Consider the following 19812-nt stretch of genomic DNA (forward strand, 5'->3'; position numbering starts at 1 on the left):
ACTGCTGATATTTATACTATATTCTGACCTTACTGTCTGAATATCACAACAGAAATTAAGACTCATCACACCAGGCAATTTTTTCCAATCCTCTGCTGTCCAGATTTGGTGAGCTCATGTAAATTGTTGAGTTTACACAAACTCAGTTTTAGCAGGAGTACAGCCTGTTATGGTCTTCTGCTGCTGTAGCAGAAGTGGTTGATTTAAGCCAATTTTGCCTTCATGTTTTTCACATCTCTGGCCTGTTCCCGGCTGCTCGGCTCCTGCTATTTTTAGAAAGCTTCCTGGAAGTCAATTTCTCATCAGTTGCACATGTACATTTTGGATTTGACCATGGACCTCAACTTTGGAATTTGCATGCCCTTATTTAAACATGCATGTGTCTAGGTGCAGTCGACCAGCGGCCTGTCCAGCATGTAGCCTGCCTCTCGGCCTGTGTCGGCAGGGACAGGCTCCAGCCACCCTGCAAATCTGAATTGTTTGAGTGGATGAAAATGGATGGAAACACGGTCTGCCCTACTGACCAGATAGTGGGTCTCAAACTTCAAAAAGGAAATCCAACTTAAAGCTTTGCTGTTTTAATACTGTGGACGTGATCCACTGAGCATCGCAAATGAACAAATGACTTCCAGGAAGAAATCCAAAAATAGAGGGAGAGCTGGAAGGTGAGGTGCACAGTGAGACATCTATCCAGGGACAGTCAGCCAAATTTAAATATTATTTCAATTTCTATTTAAATATTATTATTTTTTTAATCTTAGTTTTTTAAAAGCAGAATCACAGAGAACGTGGATTGTATATCATACACACCCCTCTCACCTCTCTCACATGGACATATTATATGTCAACCAGAATGCACCCACACAGAAACTAGCTCAGCATCGTGCTCCAGATTAAAGCAGACAGACATGCAGCCATATTAAAAAGGAGATTATATCTTTCTTGTTGTTTCATTGTTACTGACCAAATCTGTCTGTCTATCTAGCTAGCTGTCTAACTATTTACTACATTTTAAATGTAAGCAAATGTAAATTGTATTTAAATGTAAATACATTTTACACTTTCTCTCAAATGATGTGTTTCATTGGGCTCATCCCTGAAGGCAATAACAAGGTAACGCCTCTTGATGTGGCGCAGGTGAGCACACGCTATTAGGGCCGCATGGAGACAGACAGAAAAGCGTTTTCAACCCAAAACATTACAAAACAGGACTAAATTTAAACCACTCAGTGAAACTTACCATCTGCCTTAAACCACCTCCTCAACTCACAGATGCCATCACAGTAAAAACTTTCAGCGCATCATTCATTTCATCTTCATTGTACACACAAGGAGGATTTATAGTGTTCAAATGAGGAAGTAAATTTGTTGTCTACAACAAGGTTTTTTTTCGGTTTAGGCAACAGATGTCAGTGACTGAAACTGACATGTTCCCTGGATCAGTGACGACATCTACGTGGTGAAGCAATGCAAGCAGCCTGATGCAGTTTATTAGAGATAAGCATTTTGCATCTAAAGGTTGCTTTGCCTCAGTGTTGCGTCAGTGTTTCAAATTTAATGTTGCTCATCAAAAAATACCCACATGATCAAAGCAGTGATTCCCCCCCATCAAGTCGGTTTCAGACGCATTCTGTTGACCTATATATGTCACTTTTTATTCTGGGGTACATATACAACCCAACAGGAACTTGAACCCGTGACATGTGTCAATGCATACTGCATGCCGCACAGGTTTATGCCCCAGGTGTTAAAACCCAAGTGGCCCATATTATTTGTTGGCCCAGATAATTCTAAAAGTCTAGTCTTTTAATTTTTAAAAGCCTTTTTAACACAGCTCATCTGTTAAAGACAGAAGGATTCGCCGTATTTTTCCTTTTTTTCCCTAGTACTTTCTAACTACCTTGACAAAAATCTGTAAATGATTAAGATAATTGCTTGTAGGGATTTGCTTCTGCGTTGTTTCATGTGAATTCTCTGAGTCAGATGAAACACTTCATTTGATGACATCACCCTGGGATTTTGAAAATTCCAGGGTGATGTTTCAGGGTGATGAAGGTCGTTTCACTGTTTAATTTTGCAGATACACTCTTTTGCTGTGTCTTTGCAGGTTGCATTTTATGAAATATGATGAATTACTATTGATAAAAACTAGCAGTTACCAAAGTTTCCAGAAGGCAGACCTCAAACATGCCCTCAACAGCACTATCTGTCATGTTGCAGATGTCTGTTTTTTGTAATTATAGTGCTGCATGCTTTGACTTCAGTGTTTGCTTGTTCGTTACTTTCAACATAACCTTAACATGTGGTTTCACACCTGTGTCTGTTTGGATTGAGGCACATCACGTATCAGTTGGGTTATCATGGCAGGCAGTTTATTTGGTTATTGTGGGAATAAATATACTAAGATCAGACTTACAACAGTTCCACTTTCTGTTTTTAATTTCTTCAGTATTACTTATTACTTTGTAAAATGTTTAAACTACTGGCAGACTCATACTATAATGCTATAAGTCCAAATATGCAGAACTAACAAGAAACTACAGAACTGTGAACTTTTTTACTCTTTGTACTGTTTCAAACATAATGGAGAGTTGTTACACATGGTTTTTGCTTCTTGCTGAAAAAGCCACACTGTGATCTTGCAAACAAAAACTGTTGGGCAGCTGTAATTGTGTCAAAGTTAGCAAAGTCCTGGTATGAATATTGAGCTGAGAACACACCTTCCTGCCTGAGCTGTTATAAACGGGGCTGGCTGTATCGCCTGATAAAGCTAGCTTCCCTCTAGAATGGGGAAGTAGTCATGAGCTGAGACACAAGGGACAGATGAATGGTTTTCACATTTTTGCACTCAGGCGAAAGAGCGTCATGGTATGAAATGACAGAACGCTGAGAGCTTTAACTCGACAGATAAGACACAGAAACACGAGCTGACCCGGACGGTACAGCTGGATACAGTCATCCAGTCAGAATGAGCACCTATGCTGTGAGTTAACTTTACTTTTCTGTATGTTCTACATTCTACCGTTGGAGCTTTGGCAGCTCATGTGAAGTTACCCAATTGTCGATTGCGGTGATATCACTTACTCATATTATCCTAATGAGAGGTGATGTTTCTGATTTTGTTATACTCACAAAAAGCTGATTTGACTGTGTTTTTGTGGATCGGTGTGAACCCCGTTCAGTATCTAGGAGCCTACGTGTCTGAGTCAAACGAGTGCTACACGATTAACGTGTAACTCTTACTGAGTAATAGCTGCCTCTTATTAACGTGAAATGAACAGGGACACGTGTGTTTGTGTACCTGTAAATACGTCTGAGCTGCGATAGTAAAAAAGCATTTATGTGTTTTATCTGGCAGGATGTGAGCAGGGCAGGGAAAATAGTTTGAGTGTGGTTAGATGAGTGTTGCCCTGGGTTCATTTGTACATTAAACTGAACGATCGTATCGGCATCCTGTTTTTTAACATGGGTGTGATATTTGCCCAAACTGCCGGTTGCTTCTCTTCAGTAGTGACAAGTACAGTTTTCTCAGTTTTTACATTTTTGTTATTAATTCTCAATTTGATCATTCTCTGCAGAAAATAAAATGGGTTGTTATTTTATTTGAAATTAAATATATATGTATACATATAGTAACTATAATAATCCGCCTTTGTGTTCTTGCCTCCCTCTATCTCGCTCCTTTCTCTCCTTGTGTTTCTCGTTAGCTGTCACCTGATTTCCTCTTTGGGAGCCACCAGAGGAATCCTGACAATGGCTGGCAGATGAAAAAGGTAAAACTCCTCTCTACCTGCTGCACTCGCCAGAGGGTATCTAATGCATTTCACCTTGACTTTCACCTTATAAAACAAGTCAAAGACTAAAGCGCCCTTTACTTGCTTTACATACTCTCCCTGCACAACAGGATGCATTTGGTTAACAAAATGGGACATCATAGAACTTTTGGTGACTTTGTCTCCCATCTCGACTTTGTCACTTTGTGAGATAAAATCCTGCTTCATGGTATGCGTGCATACAGCATCTGCTTGGCCTGACTCCTCGTCTTTAGAACAAACCTTTAGATGACAGCCCTTCCTTGCCTTGTACTTTTCCTTTGCAGGCCCGACTGTTAACATATTCCTGAGCATTTTGTCAGCGCTTTAAGGGCTTTTGGTGGAGGGTGTTTTCCTCATGAAAATCAATGAACTCAAGTCATTAGATTTGCAAAAAGTGCATCTGAGCTGTATTACTGTAGAATATATTAAAGTTATTGCCAGCTATGCTCTTTAGATTCTCAGAGATCAGCATTTATGCATATTAAGGTGGCGAAATAGCAATTCATGGTGTAAAAAGAAAAGCTGTTACCCAAGCAGGTCTTACTGCAACATGTTGCATCACAGTGGGGTGTGGGTGCACTTGGTTTAAAGCCCTTTTAAAGGCCTACTCTCAGCAAAGGAGCAGATTTGGCTCTTAGTGCTAATCCTCCACATGAGGAGATGGCAAACATTAGGAAGGATATTTAGTCTGATTGTTGGAACTAGGTTACATGGATTAGGAAGTAAACTCAATTGTGGCTTTTGCTGCATGAAAAGTTGAAGTAGTGTGAATTTGTGCATCCGTTGTGTTTGTACACACAAGTGATTATAAGCCTCAGCAGTTTGTCTGTTAAGTACAGAGGCACGCATTGTGCCTCGTTGTGTCTCTGGCAAACTCGTTTGTCCCCATCTGTGTAAAAAGTTCAGTGTGGATGCTCATTGTGTTGGAGTGCTGTGTAAATATGGAAATGTGTATGTGACACTGTTGTGCAAATAGAACTGCTGCTACGTTGTTCTTCCTCAGTTGATTAAACTATATACAACTTAATTCTGACCTCAACCTGACACAACAGAGAGAACTGAGAGTCAATGGCTAAACCTGTTAGAGAGCTGATGCAGAGATACAGCCGTGTAATTTGCTGCTGCAGAGTGAGGTGAAGGATATGCAAATGGACAAATGATAGCAATAAAGTATCTATTTTAGATATTTTATGGACTTTTCTGCATGTCTGTCACAGAAAAGATCAGAATTGCTATCTTGACAAAATATATTTGTCAACAAGGCCACTGTGTGTGCCGGCTCAGCTCACAGGTTGAATGGGTTAAATGCAGCGGCCAGGGTGTGACTCTAACCTGACACCTGTTGCTGCGTGTCTTTCCAAACTCTTTATTTCTCTCACCGCTTTTCTGTCTGTTCTTCACTGTGCTTCAAATAAAAGTCCTCTGCAGCAAAACTACAAGAATTTACTTGAACGACTACTTTCAGTGTCTGTATGGTTGACCTTTAAAGGTGAAGACCCAGTAAAGAGATATTTTTATCATAGCACCTATGAAATGTAAAAATCAGAAGTGTGATGAGGCGGGCTGACTGCTTGTGGCTGATGTTTTTCTGTTTTATTTAAACTACTAAGCATTAATAAAGAGTCATAGTTGACCATTGAAAAGCCCTTTATGGCCTTTGTACTATTGTACTGTGGTTGCACATTCAGTTATTCATAACTAAGCAAGTATATCAGCTCAGAGGCTTTAAACACACCATTTACAGATGTGAAAAAAATAAAATAATAGCTCAGCAAATTGCTCTTTCCTTTGGTTGTATGGTCCACCCTTTCACAACTCTCCTGAACATTTGACCTTGAAGAGCATGCAGCGTGCCGCCTCCTCTGACACCCTGAGCACGATGGCATTTAGTGACACCCGTACCCAGTGCCATGATTCTGCACCCCAGCATGATGTCAAGCAGCAACTCAACCACTCCCAGTCCATGATCCTGCCTGACAACGGCAAGGTATTCGCCTCCCGAGCACACGCTCCACACAAGCTCATAAAGTGTTTTGACAGAGAGAAAGAGGAAACGGAGATACCCGTCAACAAATAGTTATCGCACAAAACATGTGCACATACACAAACGGACAGCTGAGCAGATGACCACTGCTTCCTGTTTTTCAGCTGGTCCAGCAGTGCAGAGATTACTCCTGCAATGTGACCAACATCGTTGTGGAGCCTCCGTCTCCTGCGAGCTCGCCGGACAGTGATGGCTGCACACCAGTGAGAAAACTCCACCCTTTAATTTCAAGCTGAAGTGAAACCATATTTCCAAATACATATATTTATATTTTTTTAAAGGACTTGGAGAACGTGCTACTAGTTGCTTCTCAGGGTGAATGTGCCCTTATTTGCAGGTGTTTTGCGGTTTACTAACATTTTTCTGATAAAACAGAGCAGTTCAAATTTTCGAGTATTATTATTTTTTTCTACCACAGTTCATTTGCAGAAGAAGTTTAGGTTTGTAGGTCATCACTGCTTTTTTTCGCATACCATATTCAACACTTATGAGCTGTAAGTTCATCAATACCAGTAAATTTGTTCTTTTACCTTAAACGGGGCCATACCGCAGTGGGAGATTTTAAAGCATTTCCCCTCCTCCTATTTCTTGAATGATGCAACAGCCAAGTTTAATGCGTTTGCAAAGGATGCTGTAATATTACACAGAGGAAAATCCTGCTGTGGTGCTATAATGTTAAAATTCAACTTGCCCTCACACACTTCTTATATGCTCTTTTTTTATTTACTCGACTCCTCCTATTTCCGAGCAATGCTGCCAACGTGAGACTGTAAATATCACTGAATACTGCAGATGTTAATGTGCTTTTAAACCCTTTTAATGTGTTGCTAGGAGCTGGAGAAAGCAGGCCTGCTGAACAAGACAAAAATTGCAGAAGGTGGCCGAAAACTGAGGTGAGGCGGCTCTTAGAGAAGATGAAAAAAGAAATTTTTTTGATTAATTCAGCAAGTATGATTTCGCTAAGTGAATCCCAGCTTATGAGTACATGCATTCTTGTTGGGTTGCAGGAAAAATTGGAGCCCTTCCTGGGTGGTGTTAGTGGGGAACAGTTTGGTTTTCTTCAAGGACCCCAAATCACAGACACCTTCTAGTTGGGTAAGAGCACAGACAGACTCTGTAATTAAGGATTTTAGAAAATTAATACTATTGTTTCAAAAGAACGCATATGCTGCATTCCTGCGAGTTAAAAAGCTTGTATAACTAGATGAAGAAGATATTACAGAGGCCAAATTTTTTGGTGCTTTGGTGTATTTTTTATGTCCCTAGCCCACCAAAAAGAAGGCCTTTTATTGCTTGTCTAAACCTGGCCTGAGTGCCTGGATGTGGATTTGTTCATGGCATGGTTTGGTGATTCATTCGTTCTTTTTACCATTATTCCTTTCTACAAGCATCGGTGGTTTAGGGAACACCAGGAGCACTCCTACTATTGATTTTTCCCACTTATCCAACACTTATGAATAATTTTTTCAGTTTTCTTTAGATGGCAGGATTTTTAAGCCTCCACAGTTGCCATTATGTTTTGGTTTTTCTTATATTCATCCCATTCTTGTAAAAGCCTGCTCTTTTTAAAGTCTTTCTAACGGTTATTTGTAGTTGTAGCCTCCTGTGTTAAAGAGCAGTTTTTAATATTTTTGTTCACTATGCTGTTAAAGTTAAAGAGGTCATGCAGAGCAGTTACAGGTGTTATATGTGAAGCTCGGTCAGAATGTGACAAAGTAGGGCGATAAAGGCTGCACAACAAAATCAAATTTTTAAAAACAAGAAGTGGTCAATTCAGGCAACTGAGTCGTGAGAGTAAACGAAAAATGTGTTTCTTATACGCAGAAACCGGGAAACAGTCGTCCTGAGAGCAGTGTGGATTTAAGAGGAGCAAAACTGCACTGGGCCAACGAGCTGTCCAGCAAGAAGAACGTCTTCAAGGTAAGAAACAAAAACCCCCAAAAAGTGAAGTAAAGATTGCAAAACCAACAAGAAACTTTGACAGACCTGTGGTTTCATCCTCTTAAAATCTTTCTCAAGAATTTTTTTTTTTCCGTGATCCTGGAAACGAAGCACGTCGGTTTCCTTAGCAAAATGTTCCTTTGTGCTGATACACTGGGAATATACACTGGGGCTATTCTGTCAGCAGTGAGGGAAGCGAGAATGGGAAGCTTTCTTTCGCCAGCTCGGTGACCCATTCTGACGAAGAGGAAGCAGTAAAAATATTTTTAAAGAGAAATCTGATAAACTGATGAGCTAATTATAACATTACGGTCAAGCTACTACAATACGTCCAAATAATTAACTTACACGACAACTTTTGTTAAAGTGGATTCACACAGATGGGTGGGGAAGCCAGTGGAGAGTGGGACAGTGCGTCTGGAGTTAACATGGGTCAAATGTTTTATTTTGTTTTGTTTTGTTAGTTGAGGACTGTGACAGGCAACGAGTTTCTTCTGCAGTCAGAGACGGACTCGCTGATCAGAGAGTGGTACAGCACCATCCAGAATGTCATCGACAGGCTGGTGAGAAACACACACTCACTCTCTCACAGACACACACAGCTGGACAATACAACCCTGTGGGTTTAAATATTACTGTCAGTATGTCTGTCGTTTGCCTTTAGCTACAATATGCAGGCTATCCCTCACTTTGCTCATACATTTGGAACATTTTACCTTTAAAACTCTATAAAAGGTTTTAAAGAACCTCCTGTGTTTTTTACTTTTTTAAACAATGGTGTCTTTTTTGTGTTATGCTGTTTAATAAACCCTCTGTCCCCATATGAGGATATCAAGGTTTTTAAAGAAAAAAAACCCTGTTGTTCAAAGATGATGGTTAGATTTTAAACTTTTAAATAGGAGAAACTGAAAATGTATCCCAAAAAAGAAGTCATGTCTGAAGAGGTTAAATACTTATGTTCCATTTCTAAATGTTGGTCTTTTATGACTTACGTAAAGCACTTAAAAATACTCTTTGTCTTGTAGAAAAGCTTTACTGCGGGAAGTTCTGCAAAATCTTTTTTTTTTTTAAATGATTCATGTGTGCTAACATAGTTGTTTCCTTTGAACGATGACTGAATTTCCATCTTGCGTTTAGTAAAATCATCTGTTCTATTTTTGTCGGTGCGTAAATATTTCGCTGTGGACTTTCTAAAACCTACTTAAGTGGGCTAATACACCTATGTGCATCTGTATAATGTCATTAACGCACTGCTCCTTCTGGCTGCCTTTCAGGACCGTGAAAATCCGTTAGACAATGTCCTTCTGTACTCTCTGAGGAGGGCGGGCAGCGTGGAGATGCTGGACCAAAGCGGTGACGAAGACGACAGGCGACCGTCTCGTAAGCCATTCTCACCTGATGCCAAGCTTCTTTCCCTGATGCCACCATCTAAAAGCCCTCCCTGCCCCCCACTCCACTTTAATCACAGCCTCTATCTCCATCATCATCATCACTGTTCTTTCTAAACTTCCACACAGGCTTCTTGCATCCCTCCATCCTGTCTTCCATCCTCTCCTCTATCCAGCCCACTTACATTTTCACCCATCCTCCCTGGCAGATAATCCCCTCGTCCGTCCTCTCCCACCTCCGCCGTCGGCCCGCCCTCCCGCTTTTCATTCTCACCACCATCCCCTCTCATCTGCTTTCCTGCCCCACAGCCGAATGCCCCACACTGACCTCCTCGTCTTCCTTCTCTTTCCCTTCCTCCTCCTCCCGCTTCCCTCCTTCTGCAGTCCCTCGCTCGACGTCCAACTTGGAAAACACAGAGAGGAAAAGAGTGAAGACGCGGCTGAAGAAGCTGATCCTAAAGAGACCTCCTCTACAGGCCCTGCAGGAGAAAGGGCTCATTAAAGGTGAGATTTCTTTTTGAAGTCGCAGACCATTTAAATGCAAGTATCCTTTATTCAGCAGTATACAGGGTGAATCACAAAGTACATGTTCTCTTTGGCTTAGTTATGAATATTACAAGACTGTGCTCTTACAGCAGAAACTGTTGCCTTTTAACTGAATTCCATCAGAGATAGGCAGCCAGGAAGTCTCAGCATTTATCTATAGTCCAACGATAGTATACAAGTATACAGCGCAGGGCATGAGTTGCATTGCATCATCGAGTCTAAGTTAACTTTTCTGGTGGGAACAGAGTCAAACATGAAGGTTTTCTCCCAGAGTGAACAGAAAACTTATCAGTAAATTAACTTGGAGCTCTTACATCATGTCTTGCTTGGAAAAAAAAGTGCATGCAATCATCTGAGAAACACGTCTAAACAGACATAAAAAGCATGTTTGTGTCCACCTGTCATCGGCCCTCAGATCAGGTGTTTGGATGCAGTCTGGAGATGCTCTGTGAGAGGGAGAGAAGCACCGTCCCTCGCTTCGTCAGACTTTGTACTGAAGCTGTGGAAAGGAGAGGTACAGTCGCTGCAAACACACCTCCTGCTAATTTGATTCCCAACTCAAAGTGAACACATGAGAAATCACCCTCAGCCCTGTTTTGAGCGCAGTTTGACAGCAACTCTGAGCTCACTGTCCTCACAGTTCTTTGGCAGAACTCACCAAACACAAAGTTACTGATTGCCCGACAGAAAGCAGACACAAAATGTTCAGATTCACAGAAGAGATCTTGACAGCTTGGCAGCCTGAGAAAGGTCTAAATGAGAGAAAATTGAGTTGTTTAGAGGCTGTTAAGAAACAATGCAGTGATAAATATTTAAGACACAGGAGAAAATGTGTGTTTTCGGGCTTTAAAAACCAGTTTGTGATGAATAAATAAAGATGTCTTGGGAGCAATACTTTCAGATCAAGACATTTAACTATGTTTAAGGGTATGGAACAAACTTTAGGACAAAGTGAGCCAAACTTTACTGATAATTTCTGCACATATCATATATAATAATGAAATTAAGAACATTTGATCTTTTCCCAAGTGTTGGTATACAGGCTGCCATACTGGTAGTTAAAACAGGATGAAAAATACCCACCTCAGTGAGTTTTCTCATGTTTGTTTTTCTCTGTCTTACCAACTTTTCAAAGCCCGAATGAATTCATTTGAATGTCAGAGATGACTAAGATATTATAATGAGCAATTTATTCACATCTGAGAAGCTGGGACCAGTTGCACTTTTGTACTTTTTGGCTTAAAAATGTAGAAACCTGTTGCTGATTGTTTTAAGTGGTTACATAATTAACTGATTCTTCATATTTAAAACAGATTGTAAAGCAATGTGTGGTTTTAGATTATAGTTTAATCTGAATAAATAAGTTGCTGGATAACACAAGTTGGACAAAAATGTTTTTCTAACTTAGAAATGTATCCCATTCACCATGCCAGCTTTAGCCAGTAACCAGCTGCAGATTTAGATTTCAAGTGACTGAGTGAAGTTAGTTCGAGCAACGTGAAACATTAAGTGTTAGTGAGTGACTGTGAAGCGGTGTGCCTTACTTAAAAGTCACACTACAGTTAACCATTTCATGTGATTGAGTATTTTTCTTTCTGTAAAACAATGCCAGTGTCAGCTCAGGATACTTATAATCAATATGTGAGAAAGATTAAAATGTCGGGCTTGTTTTACAGCTTCTAATACTGAAAGCAGTGTGAGGAAAGCTGAAACTGAGAGCATTAGTACTCCTTTGTAACTGCTTCATCAAGCAGCATGGTGTGACACGTGAAGAGGAAGTTTAAATGTATTCATAGGCCTGGTCAAATCCATGATTATGCTTTTGCATGATCACATGATCAGACTTTTTTTAAGGTTTTGAAAACTGCTCTACTTACGTCTCCACTTATGCAACATAACAAACTGCATAACCTCTGCATACTGAATTATTGATTTGCAGAAGATTTGGCTGCCAAGAACAGCAAAACAATGAAGTCAGCTCAGACCAGCTTACAACTAAGACACAATCTCTATCACTCATGAAACTTTAAAAAAATGGTCATGTGATACTTTCATTTTGACTTTGATTATCTAAGACAGCGGTGGAGATCCCCTTGTCTAGCCTGCTTTGTTTGGTGTGTTGCAGGTCTGGAGACCGACGGCATCTACAGAGTATCAGGAAACCTGGCTGTGATACAGAAACTGCGCTTTCTGGTGAACCACGGTAAGGATGCCGGGGAGGGTGGGAAACCACAGACGATAACTGTTCTGTAATAACGGGGGGGAAATGTGAAGAAATTTAGGAGAGCATTAAAGTTGGCCTGTTTTTTTGCTTTTTTTTTTTTTTGCTTTTTTGCAGAAATGATCTGTTTCAGTCACTTAAAATCAAGACAAAATTTATCTCATGATGTTTTGTTTCAGAGTGCGTAACATAATGTTTGAAATCAGTCACTGTCCCACAGTACACGACATCCTTATGAGAACAGACACGGGGGAAAGCTGTCTGAGTAACTGTTGGTTTTTGCAGAGCGAGCGGTGACGACCGATGGCCGTTACATGTTCCCAGCGGAGTTGGTACAAGGTAGATTCGGGCAGACAAGGCAAACCGCCGTTTTCACATCTTACTCAGCCTGCTTGGTTTTTGTGCATTATGTGTTGCATAATGTGAACACCTCAGTCAGAACCTCCCAAAAATACTCACCCACAGACTGAAGCGCAGAGCCGAGCCGACGCGCAGACGGACAGCAAACTTTTCTCTTTTTTGTGTGCGTGTGTGTGTTACCATTTGCTTAATGTATGTGTGTCCCTTAGGCTTTTGTGCTTCAAGTTTTCTGATGTAATAATGTGCAGCAGGTTGTACAGCAGCTTCTCACACAGTCCGTGGCTGCCACCAAGTGGACGAAACAGAGAATCAGCTGCTCGTGAAGCGCTCTACTCCCCCAGCAATATCTCTGATGTTTCACATCATAAGAAAATAGAGATTTGTTGACTGCTTGATATCAATATCAGCCTCAAATTCGTTTCAGTGCCTCTTATAATCCAACATGAGAAGCATTAGTCTGGCCTGTGTTTAAAAAACAAGTGTGCTTTATCCTTTAAAGTGTATGTGTACTTGTGCGCCAGTGTGTTTGTGCTTGTTACTTTTACAGAGCATCTCTATCTCCCTCCTGCAGCTACAAGCCTTCATGTTACGCCTCAGTGCTGAAGTGAATTTACACTTTGCTTATGTCAGCCAATCCTGTGACAATGGTGACTCTAAATTTAAACTCTTTGTCTCTGTATGTCGTATCCCTCTCGCCTTTCCTTCACTTCCCCTGACCCGGTCTGGCTGAATCTCTCCTCATCCTCCTCCTCTCCTCTCTCCCTCTCTGTCTCAGAGGAGAAGTTGAATTTGGACGAGAGCGAGTGGGAGGACATACATGTCATCACGGGAGCTTTGAAACTCTTCTTTCGCGAGCTTCCCGAGCCCCTCGTGCCGTACGGCTTCTTCACCGACATTGTGGAGACAGTCAGTGAGTAACCAGTTTCAGCCCCGGACTGTTTATTTTGTAATCTGTATAAATATTCTAGATTAGGAGTGTGAAGTTAATTTTCCCACACGACCGGAAAACTGGGACTGCCCTCCACCGCAGTCCCAGTTTCCGTTGGGAAAATGAATCGCCCACCCCCATCTTGAAAACAGTTCAAATAGATTCTCATAACCTTTTGCCTCGTGCGCTTGAAGTCAATTTTTAATCTGCTTCATATTTGAGGTGAGATATATTTAGGCTCAGGAAGATATTTGTCATTTCGTGCCTTTTACTTGGTAATAATGCTCCAGGCGATGCAGCTGCACAGTCAGCTTCTTAAACATCTAGACCACCAGGACGCCCACTTTTTAATTTCACATATTATTTTCCTCTGTTGTAGTATTGTGAATACACACAACACGACTGTGGTCTTACTGAGTCAAAACCAGGGTAGGCTTGGTTAGAATCTTAAATCGTTTTTACTTTGTTTTCACACTTCACTCCACTTCCTTTCCATGTTTAGAAAATGTTATACCGTTATACTGATGCAGCATTTACGTAAACACAAACATATGTGTATATGTGTAAATAAATATATACAAATCTTTACATTTGACATCCTCAAACTTTCTCACACAGCTGTGATGAAAGGCATTTTTGTGAAGCTCTGCTTGAGTTGAGCTGGAATCTTGTCACAGACGCCGTAAAACGATCAACAATTTTACAACTTACTTTCACATGCACTCAATTTTTTTCCCATCCGTAAAATGTGAATCTTAAAAAGCCACAAATATTCAATTAAAAAAGGCCCAGTGATGTGTCAGAATGACTCTTAAATAGTTTTTTGCACCAAATCCAGCAAACACTTATTAGTAGTTTCACTTTATTTGTTATCTTTTTATGAGAATTTGCTGACAGTGAGAGTTGCGTTTCCTTTACTTATGTTCAGATTTCCTGCGCTTACGTGATATGGCACTTTATCTCATTATCTTTTATTTATGCTTAAAGACAGGCAGGCAGACAATCTGGCATTTTACAGTAATTCTTCTTAGTAGAACATTAGCATATTAAAGATCATGAAAATGTTTTCAAAATGCATTTTTTAATCGATGCATTGGACACTTTTTGTAGACTGTGGGCACATGGATTGATCTGCAGATAAAGTGTATCCGATTAGATAGTGGATGCTCGTAATATGATATCAGTTGGGGGATGTGTCTGAAAATGCTAATAAAATGCATGAAATAGAATGATGACACTTGGCCTGATCTGATGCATATCTTGCTCTGTGTTGCAGAAATGTCAGACTATATGGACAAAATCGATCGCTTGAAGTGTCTGGTGCTCAACATGCCTCCTCCAAACCACGACACGCTGCAGTTCATGTGCCGCCACCTCAAACGGTGAGAATAACCCACGACTAGTGTTTATTCTACTGATGTGTTCATTTTTGTTTTTAGTCTGTGCCTGTTTTTATTGTCTGTAATGGTTCCAGTGCCCTTAACGGTGTAGAGTTCGTAATGTTGGGTATTTCCTCGAGGCATTTAGGGACAAATGAATGAACCAGATGCCCTGGTAGGAAAGGAAAATATCTTCCTTTTCTTTTAAAATCTGACCACAAGAGGGAGCACTTCCCTCGTTGGTCTGTCAGGGATTCTTTGGCCACAGCTCTCAAAGTATGCCAGCGCTGAACCGGGATCACACTGTTGTTAACTTTGGGTCCCTGTGAAGATGAAAAGGCTGGAGGAAGATGAATGGTGTACAATGTTCTGCGAGCCAGTTCCTTTTACAGTACATAAAATGTGTGTTTTTTACCGCCTATGGTTTTTCCTTCCACTCCAGGGGTGAGTGTTCGTGTTCTGAGGACGATATTTGTGCCAGGGTGTGGTGGGCCCCATGAATTTGTCAACTCTGTGTCTTTCTCTCATTTTCTCTCCGCTGTCATTCCTTTCTCTGTTTCTCATTTATTATCTCACTCCTTAATCAGGTCCCTCGCCTCCTCTTTTCCTGGCACACTACCCACCTTTCCTGACTTCCTCTTTGTCCCTCTTTCCTCTCTTTTCACTCTCCCTTTCCTCTTCCTCCTTATGTCCTCCTCTTTTGATCCCTTTCTCCTTGTTCTCCCTCTTCCTGCTCGCTCCCCCCCCCCCCCCCCCCTCGCTCTCCTACTTGCCTCGAAGGTCCCATGGGAGCCTTGTGGTTCGTCTGCTGGAAGGCATACCAACACCACCGCCGCCACCACTGGAACCTCTCTCTCGTTCTCTCTCTTCTCCCTCTTCCTCACTCGCTTCTTTTTTTCCCTCTTCCCTCTCCTCTCTCCCTTTTTTCCTCCTCTCTTTTTAATGTGGAAGTTTTGAGCAATTGCTGGCTGCTTCTGTGGCTTGGTGGGAATGGCATTTTTAGAAGAATGCCTCATGCTGTGGCTTTAACCATTCCTTAGTTCCCCCCCTAATCACACACACACACACACAGTAACATACACACAGTAACACACACATACGCTAGCATAGGTGGATGCAAGCAGCGGATTTAGAGCACTTTTGTGCACAGATCTATGTTATAAAACCCAGATGCATGTATGTGAAAATAGATGCAAAAACAAGATGTGACAGATGGATATACAAGCCGATTCTTGTAGCTGACTTCCTGAGTTAAGTAAAAATTATAAAGATGTCACATCGTGACCACAAACATGAACCTTTAGGGGAAGGTTAGTTGTGGTCTCTATGCTTGCTCTCTAATGTGACACGAGTCTGCAGTCGTGCTTGCAACTCTGTGAAAGTAAATGCTAATGGGAGTATGCCAACACGAGCACAAGAGCAGTGCTAACGCTGCTATAGCCGCGTCCACTTTCTCAGTTTAGGGATTTAGCAGGATAACACTTGATGATTAGTTCAACTTTAAACTGATCATGACTCCAGCCAAAATTTTTCATGCCCATCCTGAGCCGTGTCATGTGTAGCTACTTCAGTGCCACTCCATCCAACAGCGGTTGAGACCTTTCACTCAAAACCACAAATGTCAACCTCATGCTGGCTTTAAGGAAATGTCAGGGATCACCAAAGTCAGTGAAGTCCATCCACTAGTTGCTGGGATATTTCAGTCTGAGCTAATGTGGTGGGAATGGATGACATCCCTAGAACCACTGAGCACGTGTCTCTAAAAATTCAGAAGCCGAAGCGATTCCAAATCCTTTTTTCGGCGAAATTGAATATTTAAGGAGTTATTAACCTGCGCTGTCCACTCTCTCGTTTCCCGCAGAGTGTTGGAGCATTCTGAAACGAACAGAATGACCACCCAGAACATCGGCATCGTGTTCGGGCCGACGCTGATGCGCCCAGAGCGGGATAACGGCAACATGGCAGTGAACATGGTTTACCAAAATCAGGCAGTGGAGCTCATCCTCACTGAATTTGACCACATCTTCGGAACGAGAGGCCCCTCTTGATCTTTTTGCTCCTTGACATCAGACAAAAGCACAAGTATTGGAGCATTTGTCTTCCCTGCCTGTTGACTCATATGGTGTAAAATGGATTTCACATCAAAAGATAATTACGGGGTAAAAAGAACCAGGACAGAAAGCTGCTAATCATGACATCTGGCCTCCATATAAAGCCATGCTAAAACAATAATAGTAAAACAAGCCAATTTTAGCTCCAGTACTTGTGCCTTTGACTGCAGATGTGGAGCCCAGCCCCGGTGAACTTCACTGCTGGAACAGACGCCTCCTTGTCACTTCTCCTTGATGTTTCAGGCTTGATCCGGATAAATAAAAAGCCGTAAAAGCGATAAATCTTCTCCAGCCTGTCCTGCTAGCATGTTTCAGTCGCTAATAATCGAGGATTGGGAGGAGGAATGTGTCTTAAGCTAGCACTGAAACAAAACTTAGCAAAACCATCTCACTGTGAAAACACATGCACCAGCACCTCTTCAGACAAGGATGGACAGATCCTGCCTGCGTCGCTAGCGTGGCTAGACGTGCACAGGTGCCCACATCTCCACCATTTTTGCTGGGTTTATTTGAAGGAAACAAAAGTAAAAGCATGAATTCAGTGGCAGGATGAATGTGCCAACAAGGCAGAAAATGTTCCTTTTTACCAAATAGTACTTTGTAGTGTCAGAGCAACCCTTATTTTACTAATTTGAATCTGTCTTCTATTTTTAATAGTGCAAATTCCTGATGTTAAGTTAAATATATTGTTGTAAATATGTGAAATACTGTCTTTCTCATCTAGTAGCACTTTGCATACAGTGTTCAACCTAAATATTACAATTAGCCAAATTCAAACTGATACTTTTGCTTTGAAATGAAGAGTGTTGGATCTGACTGTTTACTCTTCCTGCAATAAAAATATGTGAACAAACTGATTTGAGCCGCATTATGATATTTGCTCAGGATGTGTCCTGTCAGGTTGTTTGTTGTTTGAGCGATGGGTTCGCGTGAGAGATAGTAGAAGCGTGTGGAGCTATGCGGGCCTCGGAGACTCGGCGGGCGGAGGCATCCCCTGTGATTGGTGCAAATGCTGCTTTTAATAACAGAACAAAAGAGGAACTGGAAATGCATATGTTTTAAAAATGTGGATTTTCCCCCCAAACCCTCTCACTCGCTCACTCTGTGGCCTGGGTAATTTTATATTGACTGTGGGTTTGGCAAAAGACAAAAAAGAGCAGAAAAGAGGCACTGCTGTGGGGGGTGCTGGTGGTGGTGGTGGAGGGGGCTCTGCTCTGTTTTATTGGATGTATTTATTCATTTTTATGTTTGTATTATTTCACGTCATGTGAGCACATTGGGAGGGGCTAAGATTATGTGCGGATGATTGATCGGGGAGTCTACGGTGCGCTTCCAGTTTGCTGCTTAAATTTGATCAACTTTTCACTGTAGACAAAGCATGTGGCTTGTGTGCATTTACTGCATTTACATTTACAGTATGGCCATCAGTCAGCAGTGCTGGCTTTTCATTTGTTTATTTTAATTTCTTTGTTTTATTTCTTCATCCAAACTTTCAAAATCATACCGAATGTTTCCATTTATGACACCGAGATAATGTAAACACGTGGAAGCACGTGATCCAGCCTATATTTCGTAAAGATATCTCGCTGTGTGTTTTGTGAATTCCCTCCTAATCCTGAAACTGAAGAGAAATTTCTGTCGGTAGAAACCAGATGGCATTAAAGCGCCGTCTGACCAAGACGAAGCTCTGTGATGTGTTTTATTTCGCTTTGGTGCGATGGTGCTAAACAGCCCCTAAAACTCTAATCAGACAGAGACAGAAACAAACAGAACTCCCTCCTAATCAGCAATTTGTTGGCATCAAAAGTCAGACTCTATTACATCATCCTTTAACTTTGTTCTTGCTTTGACTTTGACTTATTTATTGAATGATATATATTTAAAGTAAAGCAAAACACAGCTTGTGCTTTTGTGTCAGGATGCAGACAAGACAGCAGATGTGCTGCAGGCTCGTGGAGAAATTAGTTTACCAATGCATTTTTTAACTGCATTTTTTCGCACATGGACCGACAACTCCAAAAGAGATTTTTGCATCTGTAGTTGACTTTTTTTTTTTTTTGCTGACACATTCTGTGTGGCATTTATTAATTAGATTTTATTTGTACTTCTCTTTAATCCTGGCAATTATCAAAAATCATTTAATTTTCACAATCAACATCTGAATTAGCTGGAATCTTCTGAATCCACCAATCAGTGTGTTTCTAAATGGACTGAAATGAAGTGTGGAGCTAAGGCTCAGGTTTTAATTCTCTTCTTTCAGTTTTATCCTCATGCCCCATTTGCACTCTTGTAAATTTTAGGTTCAGCTTTCTGTTGGAGGAAAAGATGCAAGTTTAGGAAGATAATGGCTTACACAGATGTCTTGACCTTATTGTTAGATCCACCCACCAGTGGAATACATCTGTAGCTCTGTTCGGTGTGTCACTCAGCTGTTACTGGGAATTGAAACTTAAAAATGCTCAGCACTCAATCTGACAACCTGTTACCCGTGACTGGGCCTTCCCGCAAGTGATGCTGCATAACCGAGGTGTTATAGCTCTCTTAAAAACAATAATGTAAAAATTTGTATCAACTTTGCTCTAAGTCAAAGAGCAAGGCCAGCCAGTGCTGCAGTGCAACAGTTTACTGAAGGCCGCTGATGCATGGCACCCAAAAGTATCTAACCCACGTCACTTGGCAGGGTTCGTTATTGTTACGGTTAGCTGACTGTTTACTCAAACTACCGTTAACCTAAAGCTTAGTGTATCAAATATCAGGAGAACTGCTCAACCTCTGTTTGCCCCAGCCACACACACAGGTTCACAAGCGCAAAGCAGGCACCTCTGATGAATCATCATGCAAATAGAGAGCCACAAAAAAGCCAGTGTAACAAAACAGTCTTGAGATCTTGAGTGTTGATGGAAACTGTTTACTGTGATGGGAAACTGAGTGGTCTCCACAACCGAGCTTCAAAACTGTCTTGTGCAGATGTTTGTGCTTATGCAGAAAATTCAAAAAGCTGAGGCGTTTGATCGTTTTTATAGCGATGTTGACCACAAAATCTTTTAAGGTGCCTTCTGATTTCAACACATCGTGGCTG

General features: G+C 41.3%; 1 protein-coding gene across 4 annotated transcripts in view; it reads left to right on the forward strand.

The window, feature by feature from the left end:
• The window catches only part of arhgap9 (Rho GTPase activating protein 9), a 41806-nt gene extending 24216 nt beyond the window's left edge, over positions 1-17590 (forward strand). For 2 of the 4 annotated variants that reach the window (XM_013275496.3, XM_003451858.5), the window contains exons 7-21: positions 3708-3773; positions 5656-5802; positions 5964-6062; positions 6691-6752; positions 6867-6954; positions 7684-7779; positions 8265-8363; positions 9075-9180; positions 9573-9692; positions 10150-10248; positions 11860-11937; positions 12241-12294; positions 13091-13225; positions 14520-14625; positions 16484-17590. In XM_013275496.3, the coding sequence (XP_013130950.1) occupies positions 3708-3773; positions 5656-5802; positions 5964-6062; positions 6691-6752; positions 6867-6954; positions 7684-7779; positions 8265-8363; positions 9075-9180; positions 9573-9692; positions 10150-10248; positions 11860-11937; positions 12241-12294; positions 13091-13225; positions 14520-14625; positions 16484-16670 (1542 nt within the window). In that variant the 3' untranslated portion in view covers positions 16671-17590. The remainder of the gene's footprint in view (positions 1-3707; positions 3774-5655; positions 5803-5963; positions 6063-6690; positions 6753-6866; positions 6955-7683; positions 7780-8264; positions 8364-9074; positions 9181-9572; positions 9693-10149; positions 10249-11859; positions 11938-12240; positions 12295-13090; positions 13226-14519; positions 14626-16483) is intronic. The other 2 variants (XM_013275497.3, XM_019359356.2) reach the window with 2 other exon arrangements.
• The last annotated feature ends 2222 nt before the right edge of the window (positions 17591-19812 follow it).

Source organism: Oreochromis niloticus, linkage group LG5, assembly GCF_001858045.2.
Source record: "Oreochromis niloticus isolate F11D_XX linkage group LG5, O_niloticus_UMD_NMBU, whole genome shotgun sequence".
In the NCBI taxonomy this organism is placed as follows: domain Eukaryota; kingdom Metazoa; phylum Chordata; class Actinopteri; order Cichliformes; family Cichlidae; genus Oreochromis; species Oreochromis niloticus.